Below are 20,056 nucleotides of genomic sequence, written 5' to 3'. Positions count from 1 at the left end.
TCTCTTGTTGGTTTTGGTGAGTTTGTCTCCTCAGTGCCTTCAGTGATGTGAACCAGTGTATCCACTAACTGTCTGATATTAAGATAAATCAGAGACCATTAGAGGCTCACAAAGGGAAGCCAACTGGTGAAACCACTTAATCTTTGTGACTAAAGGCTGCTTGTGGTTTGGGAACATCAATAACCAAAACAGAAGTCTCTCCAAATCCATAATAGGCACTGTGCTGTTCTCTGGTATGAGAAGAAAGGAATACGTATAGAAGGTTGCACGTTCCCATTTAGAATTCTCTAAGTTCTTTCAGATCTGAAGAACCAAGGAATACTCAGTTAAAATGGCCCCTTCTTTGAAAATATATTATTGAACTCACTCTATATATTGACCAACTAGTAACATACTCCTTAACTGTCAGCTATTATCATGTGGTCCAAAAGGGCAATTCAGTCACAGATTTGATTTCTTCATATATTTAACTATGTCCTGAATGAATCTATCAATTTCTGTTCCTATCTTCTTGGAGGTTGAGTGAAGGACAACAGATTGACACTGGATGTACTGCAGACATTTGACACAAGTTTTGTAGTGCTTTATTCTGAACAGTGATTAGGTAAATCAGTACTGAACATATGCAGCAGGCAGTCTTTAGATAGAAATGAAAACTAATTACAATAATTTCATATGGAATTTGGAGACTGGTAATTACAATGTTAATCTCACTCAAGTAAAAGACTTTGTTTCTTTCTGGAACCCCAGAGGTTAGTTAAATATGTGGAGCCTTCTTGGTGCTGAATCCAGAAGCAACAGAAAATCTATCTGAAGACTGTGGCACTTTCAATATTAATCCAAGTGATATCTATCCTAGAACTGCATAACCTTCTTTTTCTCATATATACAACAGAGTTCCTCTCAGCTGCAGTGAACTGGTCACCCCTGCCATGTCTGAAGGAGAATGAGTGAAAAAATCCCACACAGTAGAGTGCAACCTCCTCAGCCTACAAACTGATGTAGCTGACACTGAAAAGTCTTCTAGACGTTTTATTATTGCCTCTTGTGTCCACACGTGCAGCTGCTGGTTCACAGATGCAAACTCTGAGTTGTTCGGCTGCAGTATTTCACCGTGCCTTAGCAGGGTCCAGCAGGGCACCCTGGATCACCAGACTGTAGCCAGGTACAAGAGGAGGGTATAGTCCTCCACATGTCCACATTTTCCCCTTTTATAGTCTAGAAATCCACTGAGAATGAGTCTTGAGGGAAGGTATTTTGGATATGAAACAGGAACGCAGCTCTTCCCCACAGAGCCTTTTCCAGCTCCTGGTCTTTCAAAAACAGGCTTTTTGTTCATTTTGTTTTAGAAAAAGGTGTCACAGAGGAACAAAATTCTTGTGAAAAAGGATGGAATACTTCTTAGTAAAATATCATGTGTTCTGCACAGTGGAAATCCTTCAGCTTAATGGGATTAATAAAAGGAAATTAGTTCTGCTGCATATGTAGAGTACACTGTGTTACCCTTCTGATATATGAACCTCTTACAATTCCTTTCAAAGGTGATAGTCAGGACACCAAGCATTACAGGAACACGCATCACCGTAAATGTAATCGTGTTTTTTTCATAATCAATATTCTCTGCTTAAGGGGAACAGAATCTGCCTGAAAGAATCACATTGCGAGTTTTGTTGTGCCTAAACAAAAAGATAAACGGATGGTCAGCTTTAAATTCATCCTTGTGTTGCAGAATCCGATATCCTGGTACCTCTAGAGACTCTCCTCCCTGTTCGTTTACTTCCAAAGAGACTTTATGAATGATCTTCGACAAAACCACACCTTTGGTTTCACACATCTCAGAGAAATCTGATGCGCTCTCATCAAAGACATTCGTCATGCCGAGGCTTTCCAGGAGTGGCTTCAGGTCATAATCACCTTCCACACTGAACTTTGGAAGAAATACATTCACTTTGGTGTTGGCCATTATGCTGGGATTGGTCCACTTTAATAACGTCTCAGGGGTGAGTGCCTTTTCCAGCTGAGGACATAAAGAGCAAAGGAAATTAATGTTCAGTTCAGAGAAAGTGGGAACAAAAAGACCATTTCTGAACTCATCACTCCTATCAAACACCAACAAACAAAATCTAAAAGACAACTTTTGCTTGTAGCATTCAGAGTTAACTTACACTCTCAGTTGTATTGATGTAAAGATTATTTAATCCATACAGTAGACTTCCAGAGAAACTCCATTAAATGTTCACACTCTGATTATTGGTTCTTCACAAGCGTTTGCTACGTAATCAGCTCAGCAGCCTAATGAAGGAATCCAAGGAAGACACTCTCTACCCAGGCTACACACACCTGTGCACCAACACAGCTGTGCACGGAAAGCATCATCTCAATACTGTTGTTTTTCTCTCACCTTTTCCAGGCCAGTCGTCTCATCTTCAATGTCTTTGGGGAGCAGAATGAGCATGCTGATATGTTTGTTAAGGCATGGAAGTTCAAGGATTGCAACATTTAACTCTTTTACATAACCCAGGCAAAAAGTAGCTTCCAGATTCATCATTTGCACTGGCTTAGTTTCAGTCTGCAAAACACAAGAGGAGACAATCTAGCACTCCTTTGAATTCACAGAGATGAGAGAGGAAATTTTGCAAGCTTGCATGAAAGCGGTACATTGATTACCATCATGGAATTTGTTGGCTTTCGTAAGTAATGATATCAGCTGTAAGACTCCAGTAGTGAAAGCTGTTTGTACTTTAAGAGGAGCAGTTTTCCTGTGTACTTAATACAGTATACTGGGAATGTGCTTTAAAGGAAAATATTACCTGCTGTTGGTGACCCTTAGTGCTTGTTTCACCAACAGCTTCAAACTAGCAATGTAACAAGAAAACTGGCTTAGGTGCTTTTGCAACAGCATGGAGGTTTTGACAGGAGTCTAAGAATGCCATTTAGTAACAAACATTTCTCACTTTCTCTCATTGAAATTTCCTTAGCACAAAATTGGCAAATATTTATTTGAGTGGAAGCAGTGCTCTATTTTATTTTAGGACATACCTTGTTGACTTTAAAAGGACATTCTTTGATCTCTGCCTCTGGGAACTTCTTCATCCAGTTTGTGACAAAATAAGCTGCATTAACTAGGAGGATCTGAGTCTGGTCACTTACACTATCCTCATTCAAAATATTCTCCATTTTGCCTGTGAACATGGTGAAGCTGGTCATTAATACAATAAATTATCAGCAGATGTGTTATTTTCACAGAACATGGAAACACTGTACTGAATTAAAATATTTCTGCCCTGCACCTCACAGATAGCAATTTTAATTATAAAGGGAAATTCCAAAACAGAAGCATTTAGTTCCCTAGCTGCAGCTTCATGTTTGAAGTGGAATTTGGGTCAAGATAGATATTCCAAGTGACATTTTTACTCGGTTTACATAAAACAGAATAAAAAATATGTCTACTACTTTTGTTTAGTACTTTAAAGAAGGTACTGAAACTTCAGTGAAATTCATCAGATAGAACTGAAAAAATATTTCTCATTTGGAGAGCAAGACTTCCAGGGAGGTTCCTGTTTAGGTTCCACTCACTTTTGGAGTTATACATGAGAATAAAATAACCCAAATAAGAAATATCTCTAACTATCTAATTACAGTTCATAACCAAATAATGCCATGGATTTCAAAAAGAGAACGGAATTCTTTCCCTCACTTAATTTTGTGTCTGTTCAAACACTGTCATAAGATACTGAATTCGGAGTGCTGTGTATTTTAGTCTCCACTCATGCATAAATCACACAAGCAGTGCAAAGTACTTCCCCAGAGGTACCTATGTCACCTTGGGATGGACCAGATGTGACTCAGGCACCCATATTTTTATATTTGTACCACATGAGGGCAATAGGCAGCAACCGACCCTGGAGCTACCTGTGAACAGCATGTACATAAGCTCTGCCTTGGGCACTGCGTACCAGACCTCCACCTGCATACACTGGGCAGGTTCTGCCCGGGAGCCCTGATGGTCACTGAGAGGTGCTTCTTGTGACTTAGTGGCTAAGAGGCACTGCAGGAAAAGCGCAGCCCTATTGCCACAGGAGCATCTCCAAGTAAGAAGTATATGTCCACCTGTGGTCAAAATCAGCTGCGCTGCTGAGATGAGCTACTAATTAACAGCTTGAACTTCAGAGTCCAGTACATACCCTCCATTAGAGAACGGGGACAGGATTTGATGTACTGATGTCAGATGTTTGTGAAGCTCCACAGCCAGGAGCTGTCATTCTCCCACACTTTCCCAGTGAAAACAAATGAGATGCTTTGCCAAAGGCTAATGCAAGGTCTGCCTCCAGAAATGCCACAGCAGTAAAGTAAATGATTTAAAAGCATGCTAACGTGGCTAATCCTCATGAATCCAAATAATAGGTGTAGTCCCATTGCTTTCACTATGTATTTATTTCTAAAAGCAGTAGTTAGGAGATGTCACGGTATCATGACATGATATCATTCTTCAAAGCGGTCAGCAGCATCCCTGAGGTTAGGCCCTACTCACCGTCAGTGAGCTCTGAGAGAGATTTGTTGATCTTCTGTCGTGTTTCCTCGGTTTTTTCTTTGAACTCCACTAGTTCCAGCTCCGATGGAAAAGGCCTCTTTGTGGAGTTAACAAAGTCCTGAAAGACACGAGGTACCAAAGCTAACCTCCCTTAAATGCTCTTCACTAGATGACTTTTTACATGGCCTACAACATCAGTATCCCAAGCTTCATTACAGTGTAGGCAGAGAGTAGATTACAAAGGACAGCTAATAAGTAACAGCAGGTGACAGCCAGGATACACGGCCGCATTCAGCAGATTGCTCCCCAGACTGTCTTCAGTCCAGTTACACTAGCTGCTGAAGTAGCTTTGGTGTTACAGGAGTGAACACACTGCCCAAGTTTGAAAGGACAAAGTGGCCTTCAGTCTGGACCTGGGCAAAAGAAAGGGACGAGACAAAGTCCACAGGCTGCTCACAGAGTGCCTGTCCTTGTCAGATGACATGCCCACTGTGGATGGGACCAAAGAGCAGGCAACCTAATTATAACACCATTTATGCAGGTTGTGAGTCTTCTGAAATATCGCTTCTAGGTTGAAGTTGCCCTTGCTTGGGGTCCTATTCAAAAGCAACTCTAATAAATCAAACACAACATTTTTCTCAATTGTTTGCAAGGTCCTTAAGTTTCATGGCCAAACAACACCTTCCTCACTTGTGTTGTTTGAATAACCAGGCTTGTGCCTCCTCAGTTGAATTAAGAAAACTACTCTTTATGTAGTAATTACTTGGGTGTGTGGACTAGACACACACTTGCACCACCATCTTTATTTAAAATCCTTCCCAGTCATACTTACATTGCAAAGCCCTTGATGTGGCATAGAAGTAACACTGTATTCAAAACCTACTGGGTCTACTGACCTAAAACATATTAATGAAAGAAGTGCAACTGTAGCAGTCGCTGCATTGCTTGGGGTCAAGCAGAACAATCATCCTCCTACAAACTTTTATTATGCTGTTCATCATTTGAGTCTAGTCAAGTAAAAGGAAATAGTGAGAGAATGTATTTTGAATAACATCGAAGTCTGGTTGGTCAAGCAATTCAAGCACGTTTCTGCAGTACTTACTGTGGTAGGACTGAGAGACTTGTCTACAAAGAGCCGCTTGACCATTTTCAGTGCAAAGAAAGAGGTGAGTTTGGAAACATCTGCAGTTACCGTTTGAAACCCAAAAGAAACATCTTTGACGTCTTGTAAATGGAGCACCTGATAATGAACATAATAAAAAACTGATCAGCTTTCTTTTTATCATCTAAAAATTCAGAGAATCATGGTATCATTAAGGTTGGAAATGACCTCTAGGATGATCTATTCCAATCCATCACCACCATGCCCACCAAACCACATCCCTCAGTGCCACATGTACACATTTCTCGAACAGCTTCCTGGGCAGCCTGTTCCAATGCCTCACTGCTCTTTCAGAAAATAAATTTTCCTAATATCCAAACTGAACCTCCCCTGGTGCAACTTGGGGCATTGATCTCTCATCCTATTAATGCTACCTGGGAGAAGAAGCCAGCCCCAACCTCACCACAACCTCCTCTCAGGCAGTTGTAAAGAGTGATCAAGTCTCCTCTGAGATTCTTCTTCTCCAGGCTGAACTGATCCCAATTCCCTCAGCTGCTCTGCTGTAAGACCAGTGCTCCAGTCCCTTCACAGCTTTGTTGTCCTTCTCTGGAAGTGCTCCAGGCCTAACAGCTTGGCAGTAAATAATGTTTGTTTGTGACCAGAGCTTTGACTTTTTTGTATTTAAGCTAACAACACAACCTCTCACTCTTATTTATTACTAAAAAAACCCTCATTTATTTGACATCCCCACATAAATCTAAAGACTTCATTCTATCAGAACTTCAACCAAAAGTGTTTCCTTCCTGTGAGCAGTCCAAAGAATCCCATAGAGCTGTTAATACTAGTAATGTGATCTAGTGAAATACAAATCTGCGGTGCGGAGTCATGTTTTCATCAAACTCACATTCTTGTCCAAAAATCTGGAGTTTAGAGTTTAGAAGCCAGATAAATGAATGTTCCAGTTAGTTTCCTTTCTGCAAATGGGCTACTTCTTTGAAAACTGCTTAGCAGATGGCAAGGTTTGCTGATTATTGACACATGCCGTTGTGTGGTATTTCAGCAGAAATCAATCAGATAACTAGGTGAGCTTTGGTAGACAGAATGTAAGCTAGAGGTACGGCTGCTGACCCACCTCCCAACTCCTGGGAATCACATGCCCAGTTCAGGATGTTCTAACATGACCTTAAACTCTCTGCTTTTAGGTGCCTCCCTGTTGCGAGATCTTTGAGAGTGCACGTTCCATTAAAAACAGCCTGCCCAGCCCTTATCATCTTTCCCAGTCAGCATTAGTGACCTTTTCCCTTTCAGCCTCACTCCTGCTCTTTCTCCCTGAACACACCATGTCTTTACAGACACAGTAAATTACCTCTTGAGAAATGTGAAATGTAAGTGCACTTGTGTAACAGAACTCTATTTGTGGATGTGGATGTTCACTTACTATGGGACAGTTCAATGCAAATTGCAGGCACAAGTGAAAGTGAAATTAAGCATGGGATAATATTTTAAGTTTTTCCATTGGAAAGACAGTGCTTGAATTTTGAAATGGTGAGGAAGCTCTGGGGTGTCATTCAAACTAGAAATAAGATCTAAAAAACTTTTTTTTTTTTTTTATAAACCTATTTGGGAAAACACCCAGCAGGCCTTTGTGGGTATATCACTTTGTTGCTGTGTAGATAGGCTCACTGCAATCTGTAGGATGAGTGGAGGCAGTGTGCCATCAGGGAAACCAAAGGTACAGGGAGGAACTGCTAAAGGAAGCAAAATGTATTCAAATACGTGGAATGCCCCTGAGACCCAGGTGATAATCAGCATATAAATGCAGGCTGAATTTGCTTCTCATTCACCTCTAGGTAACTGCAGAGACTGTGGGCACTGGAATAAAAAGAGGCTGTGTAAATCCTGCCTCTCACAGAGGCAGTCGTGCAACCTCTCCACACCACAGAATGACCTCAATACACTCATTGCACCATCACCATGATGCTGCTTTGTGGTGCTGTAAAACCCTTGAGCATCTAGTGCTGTTTGCAAGGCAAAGTACTATTCAAGCTGCGCTGCCTCCTACTGCGTTATCTTCCTCTTAGCTGTGTGGCAGGAGAAAGGGGAAATGGCAGAGAGAACAGCTAAAATCACTTGGTAATGGCAAAATTATTTCCAGTCCTGTTAAGCTTAGGCAGTCCTGAATAACCACAAAACAATTATCCAGAAAATGCAGTGACTTCAGCAGTGACCTTCAGCCATAGTCAGCACTCTGCTGAAAGGAGCCAGCGCCTTAATGCAATTGCTGAGGACTCTGCCATGTCCCCATCCACCCTGTAAATGCTTGAGAAAGCTTTTTTCCGTGTGCCAGTGATTTTCAGCCTCCTTGGTTGTGTGGAGCCATGGAGTGTGGAAACATTCTGGAATTTTGGATGGATAGTTTCTATCTGGCTTAAAAGGGAACCAGCACTCCTGTACAGTATTAACAAGAATAAATAGGAAAGCCACCTCTGATAGCCACATAATTTTGCAGCTACAGAGAAGGATGCTGGCAGCTCACCTTTTTCATTTGGTCTGCAGTGTCACCCTTTGTAGCTTTATATGCCAGAGCCAAAGACGTGGAGGTACACAGTGGGGCAAAGACAATATTGGCTGTTTTGTCCTTCTCGCATAGCTTTTTGAACATATCAACAGCAAAGGCAGTGTTTGCTAGTTGCAGAGCATCCATTGTCATTCTGTAACAGAAAAGGATAAAGAGAGATGACCCACAGAGTGAGCTCCTGTTGCAGCGGGGCTGGCAGGTCACTGATTTCCGTGCTGAAGGAGGCTGGACACCAGTATGGGGATGGTGCAGCTTGAGCCCACAGTGGGAGGCGAAAAAAGCCTGACCAATCCTGTCCAGTCTCAGACACCATCAGCAGCTCTTGAGGAGAATCTCATCCATGCCCAACTAGGGTAACACGAGTGGCTCAGTAAAAGCCCTTACCTTCAAGTGCCAGCTGGCAATTCTGCGTGGAGCCAGTATTACCAGATGTACGTGGAGAATCTGGGTTGGTCAGAGTGACCCACACATATCGAGTCACATTGGATAACATATGGATTTAATCTGTTTTTAATTGATACTCATCAAATATGCCAACTTATAAGGCACTTTGCCTATGCTTTGGGCCCTTCTAGTGCTTTCATAGGCCTTTAGAAGTCTCACAGTCTTTCCCGTCTCTTGCTTCATGTCTAGTTGTTCATTAAAGCTTCAGCTGTGGCACATCTTCTCTCTAAGGGGTGATTCTCTGTTCTCCCTACCCTTGCTAGAAGTCTCCAGAAAGCTGTCTGATCCTGTAGGTTGAGATCATCCTAGAAACTCTAAGTACTTAGCCTCCTACATAAATACTGCTGTGTGCCCATTCATCACTCACAATGATGACTGCATATATTTTCCTAGCAGTTCAGAGTGACTGCAATGCCACAGGGCTGTTGGCTGATGCATGCAGTCAGGAATGGAAAAAGTGGTGCCAAGCGACAGATGTTCTGGGCCGTGTTCTGGGAATGCCACGGAATATTCTGGTCTTCCTGACTGCTTTCATAGATCTAAAACTGCACTTTGGTGTAATTCCATTTGTGTAGATTAAAGACAACAAAGGTAAATCACACAATTCAGTCAATATCATGTTGAGCTTAAGAGCAGCACGGATATGGAAGATGTGGCACAGTGAGTTTGACACTCTTCTACCTCAAAATCACGCGTCCCTAAAGAAAGGGAAAGGCAGTCTGGTGAATTGGTGCTCAACAGTTCTGTCTATTGAAAGAAACAGAAAGGAAAAGGAAAAGATGAATACTTCAAAAGAGCAAAGATTTCAAACAGAACCCAAAAAATTCTTTAATATGTACTCTCCCCAGGAAAAAAAAAAAAAAAAGACAAAATATTGGAATTTATCTGGCATGGAGAGGTGATTTTAAAGTTCTGTTCTTATCCAGACATCTATTTACAATACATTTCAGGCTCTGACGCAGAACATGCAGCAGGAAAGTTGGCTATTTGTTTGAAGCATTCCCTTGGTAAGAGGCTTGCTGATCTTCCAAGAAGCACCTGAAGGACAGGGATTTCTCTCAAATGACTACTAAATGCTGCAGTCTTAAACATTTACCTTGTTCATACCTTTTGCATTCTAGATTGAATCAGGTGAGTAAAGATCTCACCCGATGAGAGCAGTTAGGTAAGTCAAGACAGAAATGGGAAGAGGGGACATATGGGCAGGGAACTGCCTCCAGAGCAAGGACGCCTGCTTCTGACCACTCACTCTCATCCCTGCATTCAAGAGCATGTGTGCTACTGTCCAAACTTTGCTGAATATCAGACTCCACTGTATAGAGATGCTGTGGCTGTTTTGGTAGTTGAGAGTAGAGATTTCCAAAATAATCTGTGGTATTTATACATTTTTATAGGAATAACAGAACAGGGGAGTATTTTCATCTGCAACACAGCAGAGAAAACTTTGATTTCCATGTAAGACCTGTAGAAAAGGCCTTCACGTCTTTGTTTTCATTAACTTACATATGTATGTATTCTATATACTTAATAAGGCACCTGGCTTAATTTTAGCTAAAAGATGCTGTACAAAAGGTTACTGAAATGAATTGCACAATCTAATTAAGTGGAAAAGGATACTGGCATAAAATCAAGGCTTTTAAAATCCAAATTTGAAGAACACTTACCTACCAGTGTCCTCTCACACAGTGCTCTGATTGTTGGTATTAGCAACAAAGTATTTCCTAATTGCCTCCCAATTGCAAAGAAAGCAATTTATCTTGAGGAGGGAAAAAAATAAAATACACAGCACTGGAAAAAGTCATCCCCAAATAAAAATGAAGAGGAGGATGTTTACAACATGTAGAGGACTCCTGTAAGACATTTTTCAAGCAGAATGGGTCTGTCCATCTCCCATGACACTGGCAGTGTCCCAAGGTGCTTGGTAACAAAAACTACCCTGGGAGATCCTGTTTTGTAGTGTCAGCAGCAATCAAGATGGTGTCAGAGTGAGGTTTGGGAAATGTTCTCAGAGTTTTTTCTGGGGGTAAAAGTGAGAACTCAGTGCCAGTCAGTGTTACAGACATCTGTGTCATTCCTGTGGTCACAACTTCTCACATAAAAAAGCAACTAATTACCAGAAAAGACAAGCTTGCTAGAAATGATGGATCCTGCATATGTCAAAGAAGAGAGCTTTGGGCAAAACAGTGGCAAAGGCAGTAAAAACAAATATGAAGATCTGGGACTGCTGCGGAGGGAGTCGCTTGGAACAACAGAATAAAGAAGCATATGTGAAATCATCCTTTAAAGTGCCTTTCTGCACTCGCTTGACACAGGCATGCACTTCTGTGCACCTTACATAAACTGCTCTGAACAGGATGCCTGCCTTATTTTTCCTTTTGAACTCATTCTCTTTAAGGGCACTTTAAGGAGCACACAATCCATATGCGTACTTTCTCTGTCTCAAGTAAAAATTTAAGAAATGGGCAAGTACCAGCTTCCCAGGTATTTCTCACTGAGGAGACTGTGGAAAATTACCCAAGGAACCAAGAATGTGTCATTCAACATCTACCATTCTCAGGAAGATAAATACGTATAATCTCATAATGCCAGAATGATGTGTGCAGTTTGCCTGAAAAATATTTCATTTGCTAGTGGAGTAAAATATCCCTCTTTAGTTATGGTTGGCCTGATGATATTTTCAATTCCAATCTTCCTTACAGACTAAGAAACGATATGAAATCATAATAACTTCAAAGCATTTCATGTTCCTTTCTGACTTCATGCCAGAAATGCAATCCTGCCTTTCTAACATCAGCATTTTCAGCTATATTGGCAAATGACCTGCAGTGATATTAAAATGTGCATGTGCTACCTGCGTTTCACTCTCCTGGGTGGCAAAAGATTCAGAGTAAGGAAATTAATTGTGAACTTTTGCAATATTAAATGACACCCTTCTAGCTTACACCAGTGAAATTCTGCACCAGGACACAGAAGTTTTTTTTCTGGTACCATTCAAGGTGGATCATTTTCTGCAAGTTTTCTGTGTTCCCCTTCAGTGAGGATACCTGGAGGTACTTCATGGTGAACCTTTTACAGACCTTCTGTTCACTCAGTAACTGCTGACATTTCTCAGTGCCTTTGTTATGCCAAGAGAATCTATTCCTGGTAATGGCAAGGCTTATCACTCTTACCATTTTTTTTTTCCTACTGATATAATGCACATTCAGAGGATTTTGTGGGAGAAAAAAACCCTTCAGTTTCACCCTGCAGTTTCAATAAGGGCTGGATAGCAAAGAACAATCTCTATCTCACCATCTTTTTTAACTGCATCTGGTCAGTCTTCTTTTTTAATGCTCCATTTATTAATGGCATATGACACATAGGAGCTCATGGCGTTCATATGCTTGAAAGGAATTTACTGCATGAAATATTACAAAATCTTGAACCTCTTTAAAGCCCTGAGCACCCCAAGCTGTGTCAGTGACCCCACTACAGCAGGTTCTGGCTGAGTGAGAAGGGCTGAGGCCCCCCTCAAGACAAAAGCCCATTAGGTACCCATGAGCGGTCCCAGAAACCAGACACGGCTCTTGAATCAGTAATCACAGGAAACTCTCACACAGGGAGGAGTCAACAAAGTTGGAAATGAAATTTCAAGAAGGGCTGTTTGGATACTGGCTGAGTCCCTGCTTTCCCAGGAGAGCAGCAAGTCAGCATTCTGAGAGGCCCGCGGCACAGTGGCACCTTCTATGCACAGGCAGCCTGTGATCCACCCAGCTTTGTTTAAAGCTGTGATGGGGCCACAGAGTTCAAGAAACACGTTCAGATACAGGAGGAAGCTGAGAGACTCTAGAATCAGTTCAGAAAATAATAATGTAAAGGAGCTTAGTAGCATAAGACTCTACTTTTGCTTTGTCACTCTTGAATGCAACCAACAAATAAGGCTTTGCTTACTGTTTGCTTACTAAGTGAAAAGCTAAAGGTAGCTTATCTTCTAAAAATTAATCAGAAGAACAGCAACATTTCTGCGGAAACCTGATAAGTCACGTCAGCTGAATGGTAAGAAACATCTGATAAAGCAGAGCAAGCATTTATTTCATTCTTGCCTTTGCTAAAGAGCCCTGAGGAGAGCACCTGGGGCAGACAGGGTGGTGGCCATCCAAGCTGGGCTGGTAGTGGGACTGCGCACCAGGGCTACAGCTCAGGAGCTGTGAAAGAACACCCCGCAGTCATTTCAGTTTAGACAAATGATGTGAAAGAATACTTATTCACAAGTAGGGCATTCCCCCTCCAAAGTAGCTCATTTGACATGACCTTACTGGAGCTCTTGCTCAGATAACACAAAATATAAAGGAACAAAACTCTTGTGAGCCTCTTCTTCCTACTTCTACACAAATGGCAGCTCTCCACCAGGCAGGCTACACAGCACCATGACAAATACATGATCTCCTCTGAACAGATGTTTCTCTGAGGAATGCACAATATCAGACTGATGCTTTACTTTAGTGAGATCAGGGTGTTCATCAGGTTGGGGAAAAAGCACCATCAACAACACAATTGAGAGAGTCACGCCAGGAATTAGAGAGTCTCAAGAATATGCTTTATTGTGCCTCATAGTCAGTGAATTTTTCCAACTGGATGAGCACACTGAAGATAAAGTAGGTAATTAGCAGACTTAAGTACTTGTCCTTTGAACAAGCAAGACTTAGACAAAGCAAAGAGAGCAAAGCACACAAAACCCATGCAGAAAGCAAGAAGAATATTCTTTCGTAAACTTCTAAAACAGTCTACACCTACCTAGAGATATGGAGAACTTTCATGGCATCATATACAGCCTGTTTTCTGATTCAGGAAAAGCCATTTGGAACAGCCAACAGGTAGTCTAAATATTCTAATAATTCCTTCGCAGTCTCACCTGACAGACCCCACTGACCGTTTGCAGTGAATTGTTTCAAGGAATGTAGACAGACAAACACAGCAATGCTGGGACAAAACCAAAATGTAGTTTAAGCAGGCTTTTTTCCACCCTTAATTTCATATGCTGTCTTTTCATACGAGCTTCCTTATCCTGCTCATTCTCTGCGATTACACATCGGAGATTTTATAACTATTAGTTAGGCATCAAAGTATCAGAAGAAGAAAAAATGTTGTACTTACTTTGCAAGGGTATAATCCTGGTAAATGAATCAATGAAATGGGTCCGACACGAAGAACTAGAGACCTGTGGCGAAACCTTGCTGAGCAGAAGAGTCTGTTAGCTTGCCTTGCTCATTGACACCACTCCCACTTTCCCAGCCCTAATTACGCACACACTCTCGCTTTTTTTTTCTTTCTTTTTTTTTTTTTCCCCTTAATCATTCTTCAAGCAGCTCCTGAACTGGAGGAGCAGTATGAGTCACACCAGAGTTGTCTTTGTCTGCCCAGCTACTGAACACAACAACATGCTCCAGCAGGAAACAGCAGCCTCGGCACGTTGCCTGCAGCAAGTGCCCTACAAAAGGCACCAGACAAGAGGGAGCAAAGACTCTGAAAGAGAGGGTACCGGAGTGAAGGAGCAATTGAAGGACTTTCTGAGCAAAACCAGTGCTCCAAGGTACATTGGAATTGCTGCGATTTGTAAAAACTTGTAATTGTGAAGAAGACACACAGGAAGGCAACCAAAACGTGTGATGGCAATCCAGTACTTTGCGTCTGTGTATCCATTAAGGTAATGTCTCAATGTTGTCTTTGTGAGGGTTGTGTGTTGTGCTTGGTTGCCTCAAAAGCCCAAGGCCACAGTGGAGCTCATGCTCAAAGAGCATGCCCATCTTTTTGCTCTCAAGCAGCAGATTTCAGCTGGGAGGGAGGAGGAAGCCACAGCTCCTTTCCAGCATCTCAAGAATGGGAACCACTGGACTCAGGCCTCAGTGGCCACATGATTATTGATGAATCCAATGGAGAGGGGAGAAGAAAGGGAGAGGGAGAGGTGATAGTGCAGCTTTACAATCCCATTTGATTTGAAAAATGCATGCGGTTTGAAAAATGCATGCGGTTCTTAGCAAGGAAAAGTAGCCTACCCTGCTCCACACTGCTTCTCCCACCACAGAATCCAGCTGCCCACCACACTAACAAGGACTTCCTGGAGTCCACATCAACTTTCATGAGGAAAGTGCCACCCACAAACACTGCTCCTGTCCACATCTCACTCACCCCAGGTGTCCCTGTATGCCCTTAGACTACTGATGTGCTACAAAAAAAGTAAACACGGTATTACTGAGGTTGCTTTCAAGATTGCTGTGCTGGCAAATGGAAGTGCTAGGAAACCAGAGTGTGTGTCTCCTCTGACATGATGCATTCTTGGTGGCAGTGGCAACTGAGGAGTTGTTATCTCCTTCTGGAATTACATTCCTGTTTTGTTTTGAGTGCAAATCTGAGGTTTGCAAGGGACAAGCACTGGAGCTTGGCCTCCCAGTTCATCTTCCTCAGGTCTGACTGTTTGACAGCTAACTGCATCAGCTTGTGCATCTCCTGCATTTACCTGTCTCTGAATTAGTCTTGTTTGGTTTGTCCTCCAAGACACACATCTATTGCAACCTATATTTTAATCAAGTTTGAAAAGATAATAGAATCAAGAACAGGATTTTTCTTTACCCGGAAAAAAAAATCAAAGCTGTTTTGAAACTCCCTGTGAGTTGGACACCTCCTGTCATGATGTTGTCTCAGGAAAAAAGATTCCAGAGAGACAAAGCAACATAGGACAAGGGATGTGCAAAGTGAAACACCGTCATTATTGCAGTCCAAAGTTTCATAACACAGACAAGCCACACTCTTCTAAAAAAGCAACAGTGGACCTTTGATCTTCCTTTTCCAGGTCACCAACATTTTCAGGTGTTCAGCAGCCCAAGGGGAAACACAAGCAAAGGCCTTGCTGGGCACCAGAGCACAGCAGCCATGCCCATGTGCCACCACCTGGCTCTGCGGTGTGCAGGAGGGACGCAGCCGCCGCTGACACTCCTATCATTCCGTCTGCTTTCAGCCCCACATCTCGGCTCACCCTGCCACTCCTGCAGGGCGTTGTTCCTACACGCTGCTCAGTGGAAAAGACGAACAGCTTCCCTCCTCCCAGCCCTGGACTGGCTTGTTTGCAGCAAGGAACGCTCCTGCTGCTTAACACAGTGCTATGAAGTAGTTCAGCTCCTTCATGGACTCCAAGCGACTGCTGTTGTCTTTTTTTCTTGTTTTATTTCCCTAGTGCATTGATGCTCAGCACATGTCTGATTGCGGATTTTGTGCTTTGGAGACCACACAGGAAGTTGACTACAAATGGGACGGAGTAATGAGCAGAATAAACTGGGGCGTTTTTATTATGCTGCCAGTCACAAAGGGTGCAACCCCTTTTCACCTAGCTACAGCTTTTACAGCAAGCCTGAGACCTTAGAGGGAGCAAATAACAGGTTGTTTGCATGCCTTTATTTCAGTACGACAACCTGCTTCCTCAGCACAATTAGAAAAAACAAAGAGTAAAATCACAGTGTCTGTAAGTTGGCCTATACAACTGAAGTACAATGGCACTCAGAATAATCAAGTGTCATTCTATGATTGTATTGAGAGAAACACAAACTGAGCAGCGGCAAACTGACCTCTCTTTTTTTCCTCTTTCTTTCCAAGGCACTGAGATGCATGAGGGATGGTGTCACATAGCAACACGCTGCTTCAACATGTACAGCAAGAATTCAGGCTTCTGCAGACATGTCTGCTGACATAGAAGTGTTCCTCACCAGTGAATATTTCTAGTAACAGACAGGAAATTAATTGTATTCATTTATTTTACTAAGCCTGTTCTTGTATGGGGTATACATCTCATCAGGAAAAAATAATAATAATAATAAAACAACTCTGAAATAATAGGCGACCAAACAGCTGCCAGCTTTCAGTGAGAACAAAGCCTTTCACCTGGAGAATAGGAAGTGAAAGATCCCATGTGCTGGAATCTGGTCATTTGGCATCTGTCCTTTTCCCTAAAGACACTGCTCCCAGCTCTTAGCACTGGGCACAACTGGCCTTGGTACAACACAGATAAATCAGATGCAGAGAAACAATGCTTTGAATTAATTACTTCCAACTGAAGCATCTGTAATCCAGTCCTTCCAGGAAGAAAATATTGTGAACCCCACACATGTGCACTGTGGTTCAGAGCACCTTCTCACAAGGACAGGGACAGCACTGTTCTGCCTTCATCCCTGCTGCCCATAGTGACTGCACCAGGTTCCTTTTGCCAGGCTGTGGCTAGGGCTCAGAACCACCTGAATGGTGCTTGTCTCAGAAAGAAAACAAAAAACAAAAAACAACACACTTAGGTTTGTCACCTTTCCTCAATAATTTTTTTTAATTCAGAGATACTTTCAAACCTTTGTTTGCCCTGAAGTTTCAAGCCCTGATGTGCTTCTTTCTAGTCCTGTTTATGTGAACAGAGTTGCCTTATTAAAAGCATATTGCCACTGCGGTGCATTTATTGAGGATGCTTCCTCTACACAGCCACATTACACTGTGCTCAATTATAGCTCTGGGGAGAACGCTGACCAGTGAACTACCAGCACCACAACAATCCATCAGTTAGCTCCTAGCTGAGTGTAGGCGTGATTTCAAATTATCAGGGGCTCACCTACCAAAGGAAAACCTGCATGGGGATAGGATTGCTCACGTAAGCAATGTGGAAACTTTGAAGGGCGAGTAAATCACTTGGGCACAAGTGCTGTTCCCACGAGTAGCAGAGACCAAGCAGACCTCTCCCTCTGGCACTGAACTGGTTACAGGCTGCAGCATTAGCAGCTGACATGTCCAGGGATTACACGGCCTTTGCTGCTCACACACAGCTTCCCTTCCAGCTCTGGGTTTGCATTATGCCCTTGAGTGCCTCCTTACTATGTGCTGAGGAAGGAGGTGTGAGAATTGGGGATTTCTTTCCCCTCTTGCTTTTATCCAGTGTCATCAGTAGATGAGTCACTTTCTCCTGTAATCCAGGGAGTTATGAAGTGTCTGGGTGATTAATGTGCGTGAGGGCACACACCTTCCCAGAGTTCTTCAGCACAGTTTCACAGCATGAATATATGCATATTAAAGGACAATAAAAGCTTAGAGTCAGTATTTGCTGAAATAAAGACGCTGGAAATGGGCCTGCCTCCATGGTCTGAACTTTCTCCAGCTGTGTGTTTTCAGGGAAGGACAGAGCTTCGCTTGTCCCCGAACGCAGCTAAAAAGAAGAGCATGTTAATTCTTGCTTCTTCAGTTGGTATTTGGCAGATCTGCTAACGGCAACAAAATCAGTGTACATTTTTACGCATTACCTGAAGTAAAACGCCCTACACTGTCGCTGTCTCCTCAGTCATTTTAAAAAGTTATACCTGCAAACCCATCTTGACATCCAGATGTAAATCTTAACAAATAATGGCCCTGAACCTCAGCTAATGTAAACTGATTAGCACCCATGAAAGCAAGTGAGCTATTCCCACATCCAGCAACTGATTCAGCTCGTATCACCACAAACCCAGGGCCCCTACATCTGTGTAAAAAAAAAAACACATAGAACGTATTAGCCCATAAAAAGGAAAAGTATGCAAAATTGTGAATGATGAAAAAAAAGCCCAAACCTGTATTTAACAAAAGAAAGTGCTAAGAGTGGATAACAGAATGCTTCTTTTTCTGTTTCCCACTACATTTACCCAGGTAATATGTAACCTACTGAAAAATAGCTTTCTTCATTCTTCTGAGATCTGCATGCAAATTCCAGTGAGTTAATAAACTCCACAATAACATTAACTTTTATATAACAGGCATAAGCAACCTGGAAAGCTGCAATTAGGTCCATAGGAACTTGTGACAATGCAAATACCCTTCCATCTTTCTTTCTTGGGTCAAGATTAAAAGCCCACTGCAAAGGTGGCTGCCAAATTCAATGGGTTGTGGAAAAAACACAGAAACAGGCTTGTTACTGAGATAGATATTGGAAAATGTGGACAAAATGTTGTACATGTAGAAGAATTATAGACAGTTTATGGTGGAATAATAGGCTGGCTCAACGAGCTTCCTGCTTAAGATGAAAATTACTCTGATAAGAGTGTTAAAAGGCTTTGGATTAATAAGGAGGAATCTAAGAGGAAAATGCTAACCTAGAAATCTGGTGCAGATGAAATCACAGCAGCTACATAGTCGGCTACTCCTGGTACAGCTGCTGGACTTTGGCTCTTGAGGGACTTTCTGTTCTTGCATGAGAGGTCCCACAGCAAATTTCTTACCACTGTGGGGCTCACCCCCTGCTACAATGCCATTGTATCTTCTGCAGTATGGAAAGAAGGAATCTTGGATGGCCCCATTTTCTCATACCTTCCCATGAATTAAAGAACAGTAAGAGTGATGCATTTCAGGTCTTCTGCAGTTCTAAGGCAGGCAGAAGGCATGCTTAAACTTCTATTGCTTAAAATACCACTTAGAAGAAAATAACTATGCAAACCACATTTCAGTAAAACAAAATAGTTGAAGGAGGTGCAGTATCACCTACTCCCAGCTCTGTTCCCTTCACGTCTCTAATTCAGACTATGCAGCGTGCAGTTAATTGTGAACACTGCTGTCTACAATCCCACAGTAATAAAAAAGACTTTGAATCTACCATGAGAATAGAGAAAGTCAGCTGGAAGCATCAGAGGTAAGCAAGTCAGTTTCGAAACTTACTCAGGTGGTCTGTCTCTTTGTTTTGCAGTTCAGTTATTCTATAGTGTAATGGAATGGCAAAAGTTATTCCTCTATCATTTGTCTAGAAGATTCTGGTAATGCTCCTAAAACTACCTACATGAATAGAATCACTTTTCTGCTCCTCATTTTGGAACTCAATGAACTCAAATGAACTCAAAAATGTTCATTTCCAGTACTCTGATGAGAGCAGAAAGCAATGTTCGCTTTTCTTCGTACAGAGGAGGAGAAATTCCAGAAGGAAAATCTGGGTCTGTCCACAGACTGGTATATCTTCAAGACTCCTGCACAAGCTACAGCAATCATTTAGCTTGAACCCTTCGTAACATAGACTGTAGAACCCAAAGTACCGATTTAATAGGGCTCATAATCTTTGAATTACAGCACACATTTTTGGTGTTTTTAATATCAGACTAAGATGAAGTCTATAGAGAGGGTGACATCACAGCTCAGTCAATGAAATCAAACAAAACAGTAATTATTGGTGGCCTGGAGCTGGTACTATGAGAGGAAATCAGCCGAGCCCTGATGATTGGATTATTACAAGAGTAACATAAGTTCCTTTTTCTGTTTGTTGAAGCCTTTGCACGTTTGGTTAGTGCTGTCATGAGTCCCCATTTGTGGTGATGGAAATAAAGTTGTGATTCTACGCCATACCTCAGGACTGGAAGAGGGAAGAAGCAGCATAGGTAGGGACAGCAAT

General features: G+C 42.2%; 1 protein-coding gene across 1 annotated transcript; it reads right to left on the bottom strand.

Moving 5' to 3' along the window:
- Positions 1–541: 541 nt before the first annotated feature.
- On the bottom strand, positions 542–13,906 carry SERPINB5 (serpin family B member 5). Its single transcript, XM_052697626.1, has 7 exons — positions 13,789–13,906; positions 8,170–8,344; positions 5,634–5,771; positions 4,532–4,649; positions 3,040–3,182; positions 2,402–2,569; positions 542–2,017 (listed from the first exon to the last, which is right to left on the bottom strand). The coding sequence occupies exons 2-7, from the start codon at positions 8,341–8,343 to the stop codon at positions 1,625–1,627; spliced, it is 1,134 nt and encodes a 377-aa protein (XP_052553586.1). The 5' UTR covers position 8,344; positions 13,789–13,906; the 3' UTR covers positions 542–1,624.
- Between the last annotated feature and the right edge of the window lie 6,150 nt (positions 13,907–20,056).

The sequence above is a fragment of the Tympanuchus pallidicinctus genome, unplaced genomic scaffold (genome assembly GCF_026119805.1).
Source record: "Tympanuchus pallidicinctus isolate F22 unplaced genomic scaffold, pur_lepc_1.0 scaffold31, whole genome shotgun sequence".
In the NCBI taxonomy this organism is placed as follows: Eukaryota; Metazoa; Chordata; class Aves; order Galliformes; family Phasianidae; genus Tympanuchus; species Tympanuchus pallidicinctus.
This window is presented reverse-complemented; position numbering and strand designations above follow the sequence as displayed.